Below are 12,500 nucleotides of genomic sequence, written 5' to 3' on the forward strand. Positions count from 1 at the left end.
TACTGTATACTCGCTGCATTATTTTTGGGTGTCAAGGACACTTGTCTCACTTGTATACATATTTGTCCATAATAGTTGTGCACATGACTAAAATTCATGCCCACACAACCACATAATTCATACAGAATATGGATGGAATTTTAGAACATAGAATGGAACCTTCTAGAACTGTCTGAAACGCCATTCTAGAACACTGTCTAAGACACCATTCTGTTCCGGCAGGAGAAGGAGGCCCTGCAGAAGCAGCTGGATGAGGCCAATCGCGAGGCTCAGAAGTACCGGACGCAACTGCTGAAGAAGGAGCAGGAGGCAGAGGCCTACAGGGTGAAACTGGAGGCCATCTCCAGACAGGGCGGCAAGAACATGGCGTGAGGATGCTCAGTCAAGGCTGCTGATAACTTTGACTGGGCCATGGACAAAATCATCTGAAAGGGACTCCTCCCAATCCCACTCAATACATTCAGTCTAATGAGCACCCATTTCTGGGGCCCCTCTCTCCCTAGTGACGCTCGCTCACATTATACAGAGACTCTTATTCTGAAACACTGTTGATGGGGAGGAAGGATACATTGCACACTCCTAGCATGGAGAAAAGACCCGTAAATAACGCCAAGCAAGCATGCAGTACATACAGAATAAGCACACATGGGGAAGTGTGGCTGGCCTAAGCAGAAACCATTGGTGCCATTTAGATGGCAGAGACTGATGACAGGTGACACTACTGTGACTATGAGGTCACCAGCATCATTATGAGACTTACTAGAGACTTGTGCTGGGGACAGAATGCCGACTTTCCAAAAAATAAAAAATAAGGGTTGCATTTCAGAGCCATCCTCACTGCAAGTTTGCACAGTACAGTGCATTTCCAAATTGCTATTTTCTTCCATTCTGATCCCTTCTAATCCGCGCAGTCATTCAAATGGTTGAATTCTAAAAACAGAACTCCCTGAAGAGGCTGTTTTGTTGAAGTTACATTGTTGGATTTAACAAGTCATTACATTTTTGCCTTTGTCAAATTACTGTCGGCTTACCCAAGTACTTTGTGTACAGTCTGTTACTAATATCAGCAACTACAGATATAGTTTGTAGATTTTCATTGAGGATATAAAATGTACTTTGTGAACTTTTTAAAAATCATTGTTTTTGCATTGCTATGTTTTGCTTTTGATTTCCGATTGACATGCTTCACGGGGCAGGAACCATCCTCTATTGATACGATACGACAGGAACCATGATCTAGTGTGTTCTATTGGCAAGGCAGGAACAATGTTCTTATGTTCTATTGACAAGACAGGAACCATGTTCTCTTGTGTTCTATTGACAAGACAGGAACCATGTTCTCTTGTGTTCTATTGGCAAGGCAGGAACCATGTTCTCTTGTGTTCTATTGACAAGACAGGAACCATGTTCTCTTGTGTTCTATTGGCAAGGCAGGAACCATGTTCTCTTGTGTTCTGTCGCAAGCGTGGGAAGGAACCATTGTCTTGTGTGTTCTGTTGACATTCTTGGGTTTGCTGCAAGCATCGCGTTTCAAAAACTTGAAATCTATTTTTATGCATGTACAGTGTAGTCATAACAAATACGTAATGATAACCACGATAATCAGGAGTTGCTATAATCTGTGATGAGAAGTGGCCTTTTTTCTCTTTTCTCTTGAGAGCGATAGTGACAGACAGAGCAAGAGCAAAAGCTAATGAGAAATATAAATAGTCGTACTGAAAGAACAGTAGAAATCAACAGGCCATTATCCAGGTTTGGACCAACATTAATATGTTAATTGAGGAGAGAATCTGAAGCACATTGCATTCATGCATTTGCATTTGCATGCATTTGCAACAATATCTTGCAGCACTGAGGAGGAAGGTGACATATTTCCAGGTTGAGTGGGAAGGATATTGCTCAAACTAGTGATGTCTCAACATGGAAATGAGCTTCCTTAATGCACAGAGTTCACTCGGAAGAAGATGATGTTGCAAACATTGAATGCCTTGTGGTGACGTACTACATACTGTATGTGTGATGAATTATTACGGCATTTTAACACTTTTTAAGTGAAGAGCTTGCAATTGGACTGAAAATTGTAGACGTCCACGTCACTGAACCATAAAAGGTTAATACTTTAAACCAGTGGTTCCCAACCTTTTTCTTAAGGGACCCATGTTTTTACTATTGTAAGCTTTGGTGACCCAACCACGCGAGCGCCCGCACGAGACGGAGTCACAAGATGCCCTCCGTTTCCTGCGAAAACGTATTTTATTTATTTTATTCCTCAATTCGTCTTTGGTCAAATATAGAATAAATGTCTAATGTAGCACTTACAATTTGTTGCGTCTATGCATTTATTAGTTAAATGCTCTGTCTTTTATTCAACATGGGCTATATATATTTAAAACGAAACCCTTAAAATCAAGAGGGCTCCGCGACCCCCTGTGGATCTTTGGCGACCCATAAGGGGGGTCCCGACCCATAGGTTGGGAACCACTGCTTTAAACTGCATTGCACTCCTGCTTCTCTCTTCAGTTGATGTTTGTCCCACTGTGATGCACCTGCAAGCTTGAGGGATGATGTGTTCAGTCCCAATTCAACATTAATGTTAATGTTTTTTATTATTATTACCTACAGGGTTTTAAGTTTTGTGTATATAATGTGTGCCATGATGAGAGTATGTACGAATGATGCTATTCTGTTAATCTACATTCATAAAGCATTCTGAACATGTTTTTGATAATGAAATATGATTCCTGTGTCTTTTTTCCCATGGTGGTAAGAAGCCACCGGAGACCATTTAATCAATTACTACAGTGCCCTCCATAATTATTGGCACCCCTGGTTGAGATGTGTTAAAAGCCTTAAAATAAATTCAGTGTTTATTGCAGAAGAATACTGTCACACTGAAAATTGTAGGAAAATGTAGCCTTCAACTCAAATGAATTGTAAGAAAATAAAAAAATCCCTGACTAAAAAATAATTATTTTTCATTAAATCACCTGTTCCACAATTATTGGCACCCTTAACAATTCCCAGGAAATAAATATAATTGAAGCATTTCTGTCATTTCTACAGTAGTTTACAAAGTTTACCAGAGTATGTAGGAACATTTAATTAGTAATTCATCACTTCCTGTTTCCCTGGGGTATAAATATGACGTGACACCGAGGCCATTTCTCTTATCCACTCTTAAACATGGGAAAGACAAAGGAACACAGCATACAAGTGAGGCAGATGTGCGTCGACCTTCACAGGTCAGGCAGAGGCTACAAGAAGATTGCCACTCAACTGCAGCTGCCCATATCCACTGTGAGAGGAATAATTAAGAAGTTCAAAACAACTGGAACAGTGGTAAACAAGCCTGGACGAGGACCCAAGTTTATTTTGCCACCACGCACAGTGAGGAGGATGGTAAGAGAAATCAAAAGATCTCCAAAGCTCACTGTTACAGAATTACAACAAATGGTAGCATCCTGGGGTCACAAAGTCTCCAAATCAACCATCAGGCGCTATCTACACGCCAACAAGCTGTTTGGGAGGCATGCACGGAGAAAACCTTTCCTCACTCACAATCATAAACGCAAGCGTCTGGAGTTCGCCAAGCGGTATTGGGGCTTCAACTGGGACCGTGTGCTTTGGTCAGATGAGACCAAGATTGAGCTTTTTGGCAACAAACACTCTAAGTGGGTCTGGCGTACCACGAAAGATGCGCATGCTGAAAAGCACCTCATACCCACTGTGAAGTATGGGGGTGGTCAGTGATGCTGTGGGGCTGTTTCGCTTCCAAAGGCCCTGGGAACCTTGTTAGGGTGCATGGCATCATGAATGCTTTGAAATACCAGGACATTTTAAATCAAAATCTGTTGCCCTCTGCCCGAAAGCTGAAGCTGGGTCGTCACTGGGTCTTTCAGCAAGACAATGACCCTAAACATATGGCCAAATCTACACAGAAATGGTTCACCAGACACAAAATCAAGCTCCTCCCATGGCCATCTCAGTCCCCTGACCTCAACCCCATTGAGAACCTGTGGGGTGAGCTGAAGAGGAGAGGACCCAGGTCTCTGGATGATTTAGAGAGATTCTGCAAAGAGGAATGGCTGAAGATCCCTCTTTCTGTCTTTTCCCATCTTGTGAAACATTATAGGAGAAGATTAGGTGCTGTTTTGTTGGCAAAAGGGGGTTGTACAAAATATTAACACCAGGGGTGCTAATAATTGTGACACACATTATTTGATGTCAAATAATTATTTCTTTATGTGGGATTTTTTCCCCACTGAATAAATGCACTTGTATTGAAGGTTGGATTTTTCTCTTTTTTTCCATTAAGGTCCCATATTATTTAGAAAAAAAATAAAATAATTGGAAGCTAAAAAACACATCTCAACCAGGGGTGCCAATAATTATGGAGGGCACTGTATATATAGGTTAAACATATGGTAGATCAGAGTGTTAGACTTGTTACCTCCCTTTCTGCAGGATAGAATGAAAATGATGACAGATCTGAAGTAATCCAACTGTGTTTGCCCTGTTCATTGGGACAGGACATTGATGTGAAACATGTCCCATTGAACACACTGTATTAATGGGTGATCTGTATGCTATATTTGCTGGTCTACCATTGCTCCCTCACCAACACACTTGGCTTACATTGAAAAGGGACATGCCAAAAGGAATTGCAGAGAAGGTTTTCACTGGTGATTGGATGTTATTTCTGGAATACTGCACATTTACATGAAAAGCTAAAAGCACATAGTGATTTGACAACAAATCAATGTACCTGAAAATAATTCAAGGACCTGTTGACATGAAAGCGCAAATATATTCATTCACGTCTTCTGCAATCACTCCCAGAAAAATTAAAACATCAATTGATATTTTTTTATAAAATGTACCCAATAGAGGAGAAATGGCAAAAGGGACATTTTTATTTACACATGCTTGCTTGTCTTACCTTGTCATAAGGCTTTCCTGATACTTGTTGAACACGTCATCATCAAAAGGGGTGTGTGCTCTGTTTGGAGTGTTGTATAAATTCTGCTTTTTACCTCTTCACAAGAGTGAGAGCAGCATCCACAGCACCCGGAGACACTGGTCATTACCTAGAAAGTTGAGGGAGGGCTTATTTGTAACCATGCATGCAGAGGAGTACAACCGCAGAGGTGAGACTGAACACATATGAATAAGGGAGAATGAGATATATTATGTATATATATTATAATATTATATATATTATATCAAGCTGATTTGTATGTATGTAATATTATCGTTTTATGTCTATCTATCTATATGCTGTATAGTATATATGCAGTGTATGTCATTTACATTGTCCGTAAGAATAACTTTGAATAGTGACAAAATGTATAACTGTATTTCGGTTTGCTTGACCTTTATAATTACAAATACATACTTATTTATTAAAATTATTCATATTGTCCGTAAGAATAACTTTGAATAGTGACAAAATGTATAACTGTATTTTGGTTTGCTTGACCTTTATAATTACAAATACATACTTATTTATTAAAATTATTTATATTGTCCGTAAGAATAACTTTGAATAGTGACAAAATGTATAACTGTATTTCGGTTTGCTTGACCTTTATAATGACAAATACATAGTTATTTAAACTTATTTAAATTGCCTTAGCTTGATTCGTTTCCTCAGGCATAAAGCATTTTGGACAAAGCCTTTTGCTAGATGCAGGAGGGTAAAGTGTGACTGAGTCACCAGTGCCCCATCATACTGTATATATAGGGGGCCCACACACAATGTCTACGTTTACATGAGACATTTAATTCAGAATAAACTCACTTTAATTCTGAACAAAGGTTAATTCCACTTTGAAAAACGTCAGGTAAACACTTTACAATTCAGAATTAAATGAAAGATCAAAGTAAACTCTACAGAATTCTTTAATTCAGAATTATTCATTCTGAATTGGAACTGATTGTACATAGGGCCCACTAATTTGCTGCTACACCCCTGACTAGATGTCACGTGATGAATGTGCTTTGTGATGTGAAGGCAAGGAGCTGGTGGACTACATCACAGAGTACCTGAGCAACATCAGGGAGAGGCGGGTGACCCCGGACGTGCAGCCGGGCTACATGAGAGAGCTGCTGCCCGATACCGCACCGTTGGAAGGGGAGAGCTGGGATTCCATCTTCCGAGACGTAGAGAAAATCATAATGCCAGGGGTAAGGCTATCTTTTGTATAGAACATGTCCTCGAGCAGGAATAAATATTGACAATAGGGCTGCACAATTAATCGAAAATAATCGAAAATCGTGATAAAATCGTGGAATTGAAGTCGTGATTTCAATCGTGATTTAATCGTGGCAATAGTGACCTACCTTTGAGAGCGTCCTTGAAGCCAGAACATACTGACAGGCTGGTGTTTCTGGCCAGAAATCTGTCCACCTAAGTTTCATGCTATTGCCTTTACATAATTATTACAATTCATTTTATTTTGCTCATCCCGTATATAATTCATTCTTGGTTATATTTCATCTTGTTAAAATTTTCAAAAAAATCAATCAATCAATCAAATCAATAATCGTGATTACGATTTTGACCAAAATAATCGTGATTATGATTTTTTTTCCATAATCGTGCAGCCCTTATTGGCAAAGTAGAAATATATGTTGATTTTTTTTTCTTTAGTGGATTGTAAATACTGTATACCTATGTTATTGAGCTATCAGTACTTTTTTCTACTTTGTGTGTGTGTGTGTGTGTGTGTGTGTGTGTGTGTGTGTGTGTGTGTGTGTGTGTGTGTGTGTGTGTGTGTGTGTGTGTGCTTGTGTGTGCCCACATACGCTGTGCGTGCATGTGTGCGTGTGTGTGTGTGTGTGCGTGTGTGCGTGCGTGCGTGCATGCGTGTGTGTGTGTGTGTTGTCCCCAGGTGGTCCACTGGCAGAGTCCCCATATGCATGCCTACTACCCAGCCCTGACCTCCTGGCCCTCACTGCTGGGGGACATGCTGGCTGACGCCATCAACTGCCTCGGCTTCACCTGGGTGAGTCATGCACCGCTAGCCTGCTTTTACTACATCACATTAAAGGGGCTCTATGTTAGCCTGGTCCTGACCATCCCATAATACTACCATTTCATTTCGTATTTATGGTCTGGCATTTGTTTGCTCTGAAGCGATTGTAGGAAGCAGGAAGTTTGCACTCAGTTATGGTTTGAAATTATTGGACACCCCTCACCCAATCGCTGGCAGTTACTCAACAACAACATAGCGCAGACCAATGGCTCTGGCGCAGATGTGTACGTCATTGTCACGAGCGTCCTCCCTCTTTCGCCTCCACGTGGGGGGCGTATTCGATTATTGGCTGTTTTCTGGGGGGCGTTGCGATCAAAATTCTACCGTTCCAGGCACTCCACAGAGAAGCACGGCCAGACTACAGTAGTTGAGCCAATCCTTTGGCGGAAGTATGTAGGATGGCTCGCGAGGCTAGCACTATGTAGGATTAAAAAGTTTAATGAAACACTGTCCCGTGAGTCAGCCGATGCTTATTTGAGTCATTAGTAAGTGAACGATGACTCTTGCGACCACTTTCACGGTCCGTGCGCTGAGAACCCCACATGTAACTTGGCAGAGCGGTCTGCTACGAGTGCCGTGGGAAACACTTCTCATACAAAAAAATCTCTTTACATACCGTATTCAGATTTGTATCAACTGCTGGCATTCCGCAATGAAAAACAATCTCACAGCGAGTTATTTTAAACAGCGTTATTTCATGACAGTGTAGATTTTGAGACAGGCATGCCACGGGCATCGCGCAAACTACGCCATCCTACACTGTGCACCTTCAATTACTTCCTATTTCATTTTTGGTCTGAGTCCTCAATGCCCTGGAGCAGCTCTGGTTTGAAATGAGTGGTGATCACCAATCTCTGACAGTTGACGTTGACGTATGTTACTATGCGTCCAAGTGTGTTTGCTTATTGGCCAGACGCCTGGAGTACAGTAGTGGTTCTTAACCTTTTTTTCTCAGCGCACCCCCTCACCTGTTCCCATGACTAGCCACGCACCCCCAACCCAACGTGTATAACGTGTATAAGGACTAAAAAGGATTTTAGTGATGAATCACAATGATTTTTGCTAGAGATATTAATGAAAAGCTTAATGACTTTAAATGGGGACCAAACCATGTTTTAATTTGGTTTAGATTTGGCCTAATTATAATGTTCCCAAGCTGAATTTTGGTCACAACCTCAACACAAACAACATTCCGCGCACCTCCTGTAATGTCTGGCGCACCCCCAGGGGGTGCCCGCACCCCAGGTTAAGAACCACTGGCCTGGAGGACGACTAAACCCCTCCCCAGAGAAACGTAATCAGACCATTCGTGAATTACGAAGTCATTCGAAAGGAATGGTCTAACCTGTCAGGCTAATGCACCCGACCCTTACATCCACCTCAGCTTCACCAGGGGAAGTTACCGATCAATCACACCTGCACAGTCGGGGGGCGCTGTGGCGCAGCGCGCTAACATGCCCACGGGGACCCCGGTTCGAGTCCGGCCGGGGTCATATCCCGATCCCACCACGTCTCTCTTATATATACACCTGCGCATTCACCAGGGGGGGCTACCCATTAGCCACACCTACTGTAGGTTTCACCCGGATATGGAAGAGTTACCCACTTTACATTTATATTCACAGTCCTTGCAACTGTGGTTTAAACTGAGGTCTATTTGTTCAACTTGTGATATTATTGTTCTAACAAGTTCTGACATTGATTGATTGACGGATGGATAAATAGATGTATTGATTGATTGATTGATTGATTGGTTGATTGGTTGATTGGTTGATTGGTTGATTGATTGATTGATTGATTGATTGATTGATTGATTGATTGATTGATTGATTGATTGATTGATTGATTGATTGATTGATTGATTGATTGATTGGTTGGTTGATTGGTTGATTGTTTGGTTGATTGCAGGCGTCCAGTCCCGCGTGTACAGAGCTGGAGATGAATGTTCTTGATTGGCTGTGCAAGGCTCTGGGGCTGCCCTCCTTCTTCCTCCACTACCACCCAGACAGCATAGGAGGGGGCATCATACAGGTACTACATTACTATACTATACTATACTATACTATACTATACTATACTATACTATACTATACTATAATACTATACTATACTATACTATACTATACTGCCGTGCAAAACAAGAACGCAGTAACTCAAAATGGTCAATTTTTTTTTTATATCGGAAATGGGTTTTAGACTACCTCATTTGTCTTGTGTCAAAAAATGGTGGTCCAACGCCGTCCCGTTTTGGAGAAAACTCATTTTGAAAGTGCAAAAATGACCAAAAAAAAGTTACTGCTTGTTGTATTAACAGGCTATGTCGTACAAAACAAAAACGCAGTAAGTCGGCGAGTTACTGCTGCACGTTCCAATGGGACTGGTTTGGGAGTAGACAGTAATACAAGCCAAGAACGCAGTAACTCCTGCAGTAACTCCATTTTGTGGCAGTAATACCAGCCAAGAACGCAGTAACTCTGTTTTTTGTGGCAAAAAGACACATAAATGTTATTTTTTTGGGTTTTTTTGTGTGCATTAAATTTCTATCCTAAACAAGCATTACCAGGAAGTGTCACCACCAATTTACCGACAACACAGTTGTCGCGCCATATGGAAAACTTTGAAGCCTTTTTTCTCAGTTTGCCGTTTTCAGAGTTACTGCGTTCTTAGATTGTAGGGCAGTATACTATACTCTACTGTACTATACTCTACTATACTCTACTATTACATTGGACAGACAGCATAGGAGGGGGCATCATACAGGTACTACACTATACTATACTATACTATACTATACTATACTATACTATACTATACTATACTATACTATACTATACTATACTATACTATACTATACTATACTATACTATACTATGCTATTACATTGGAGAGAGAGAGAGAAAGCTCTCCCACTTCCTCCACTACCACCCAGACAGCATAGGAGGGGGCATAAAATAATGTTGCACTTCTATATTACTATACTTTAATATATTACATTAGAGAGAGAGAGAGAGAGAGAGAGAGAGAGAGAGAGAGAGAGAGAGAGCACCACCCAGACCACACCACCACCCAGACAGCATAGGAGGGGGCATAAAACAGGTACACACGCAGCAATGTTGCACTTCTATATTACTATACTATAATATTACATTAGAGAGAGAGAGAGAGAGAGAGAGGGAGATAGAGAGAGAGAGAGAGAGGGAGATAGAGAGAGATAGAGAGAGAGAGAGCACCACCCAGACCACACCACCACCCAGACAGCATAGGAGGGGGCATACTTCAGGTACACATGCAGCAATGTTGCCCTACTATATTACTACTATACTATTACATTAGAGAGAGAGAGAGAGAGAGAGAGAGAGAGAGAGAGAGAGAGAATAGGTGTGGGTGCATGACGTGTAATTTCGAATGAAATTTAAAAAAACGTTTAAAAAACAATTAAGTATCCACACAGTGTTTCATGCAATCTCCTCCCACACCTTGTCAGAGTACCGTCAGTGAATGCACCCTGGTGTCTTTACTGGCGGCCCGGAAAGACAAGATCCTGCAGCTGAAGAAGACAGACGCAGACGCAGATGCAGACGACTCCGTGATCAACTCCAGATTCATCGCATATGCATCTGATCAGGTTGTGAAACGCACGCACGCACACACAGAGACAGGCGCGCACGCACGCACGCGCGCACGCACACACACACACACACACACACACACGCACAGACCAACATGATCTCCAAAAATTCCGTGTTCCTGGACACGGATGTTAAGGACACAAAATCCGTGTCCAGGAGCACGGATTTTGCCAAAATTCCGTGCTCCTGGACACAGAATTATTACCCGTGATGGACACACAGAAGTGCTCTCTCTATACTCCCGCAGCTCTTTGTTTCCAAAGTCTTGTGTTTTCTCAGGAATTTTCTAATTTCAAATATTTTTTCTCAAAAAAATGTTTTCTTACTGATAGGTTAGGGTTAGGGATTGTTTTGGTCTGGGCATAGCTAGTTTTCTTTCATTCATTATATGAATTTGATAGCCTAGCAACCAACTGGAAAAGGTATTTCTCAAAAATATGTCTTTAATGTTAAGGTTCGGGAATGTTTTGGTCAGGGCACAACTTAAATTGCTGTAGCATTATTTTGTTTAGGATTAGAATTTGGTATGTATTTCTAATGATAGAGTTAACACAGTGCTGTGGTAATAGCTTATAGAAAGCACTTCCGTGTGCCCATCACGGAAAACAATTCCGCGTCCAGGAGCACGTAAAACAATTCCGTGTCCTGGAGCACGGAATTTTGGCAAAATCTGTGCTCCCGGACACGGATTTCGTGTCCTTAACATCCGTGTCCATGAGCACGGAATTTTTGGAGATCAGGCTGCACAGACACACACATGCACAGACACACACATGCACGCACACTCGCCTGCGTGCATACACATGCGCGCGCACACACACACACACACACACACACACACACACGTACATAAAGATTTGTTAGCTCTGGTGTTGATTATCAAGACTAACACATGGGGGCGCTGTGGTCATGTACTGTAAGTTAGATGGCATTTTTACTGCTCAGAGTTTTCACTATGCAAATGCAGATGAGAGACACATGTCATTTGTCTGCCATCTGATTAATACGATACAATAAAACGTCACTATGAACAATAAAAGATCCTCCAGTGCACTTTGCTAATCTGTGTAATGTAATATAATGTGATGTTGTGCATTATTGCAGGCACACTCGTCGGTGGAGAAGGCTGGACTCATTGCCCTGGTGAAGGTCCGGTTTCTCCACACCGATGAGAACTATGGGCTGCGGGGCTGCACTCTACAATCCGCCATCAAAGAGGACCGCAAGAAAGGCCTCATTCCCATCATGGTATTGTATGATAATCACATGCTCAGAGGCGATTCTAGGGTAATGTGGGGCCCCAAGCGAAAATTCAAAAGAATGAACATTTGAAACAAAATTGCCACTACCGTAGTAAAGTGTAAACTGCTATTCGCTATAAAGGGGCTTGGGGGCCCCAAGCGGCTGCCTGCCTAGCCTGGTGACAAGATGCGCCTCTGCACATGCCCTGCCAATGGTCATGGTGTTGATAGTGGAATATTCTTTACCCTACATTCAAATACTTTAATAGTTAAATCTGGCCCTCTGTTTCACATAATTATGTCCGCAAGTTGGGAATCTGACTCAAAAATATATCAAATCTGATTTTCTGTATATATCAGTCTACTCTAAGAAAACTTTGAAGTGTGACGCACGGGCATGCATTTTAGGATTTTATTCTCTGTATCTGAGTTTATCTTGTTTATAATTAATTACCATATGTTATTTGTTTTTTATTTTATTTTTTTCCACAGCTCTGTGCAACCTTGGGTACCACAGGAGTCTGTTCTTTTGATTACCTATCGGAGCTGGGACCTGTCTGTAAGTGCATCACTCTTTTAACCTTGATTAGACT

General features: G+C 41.6%; 2 protein-coding genes across 5 annotated transcripts in view; both read left to right on the forward strand.

Moving 5' to 3' along the window:
• gabpb1 (GA binding protein transcription factor subunit beta 1) overlaps window positions 1–2,733 on the forward strand; it is a 21,554-nt gene extending 18,821 nt beyond the window's left edge. For all 4 annotated transcript variants that reach the window (XM_063188373.1, XM_063188372.1, XM_063188374.1 and 1 more), the window contains one exon: window positions 223–2,733. In XM_063188373.1, the coding sequence (XP_063044443.1) occupies window positions 223–372 (150 nt within the window). In that variant the 3' untranslated portion in view covers window positions 373–2,733. The remainder of the gene's footprint in view (window positions 1–222) is intronic.
• A 2,337-nt stretch (window positions 2,734–5,070) lies between these two features.
• Window positions 5,071–12,500, forward strand: part of hdc (histidine decarboxylase) — a 15,639-nt gene continuing 8,209 nt past the window's right edge. Inside the window, exons 1-7 of the mRNA XM_063188390.1 lie at window positions 5,071–5,147; window positions 6,014–6,186; window positions 6,894–7,007; window positions 8,946–9,068; window positions 10,522–10,662; window positions 11,771–11,914; window positions 12,400–12,466. Coding sequence (XP_063044460.1) covers window positions 5,120–5,147; window positions 6,014–6,186; window positions 6,894–7,007; window positions 8,946–9,068; window positions 10,522–10,662; window positions 11,771–11,914; window positions 12,400–12,466 — 790 coding nt within the window. The 5' untranslated portion in view covers window positions 5,071–5,119. The remainder of the gene's footprint in view (window positions 5,148–6,013; window positions 6,187–6,893; window positions 7,008–8,945; window positions 9,069–10,521; window positions 10,663–11,770; window positions 11,915–12,399; window positions 12,467–12,500) is intronic.

The sequence above is a fragment of the Engraulis encrasicolus genome, chromosome 22 (genome assembly GCF_034702125.1).
Source record: "Engraulis encrasicolus isolate BLACKSEA-1 chromosome 22, IST_EnEncr_1.0, whole genome shotgun sequence".
NCBI lineage: Eukaryota > Metazoa > Chordata > Actinopteri > Clupeiformes > Engraulidae > Engraulis > Engraulis encrasicolus.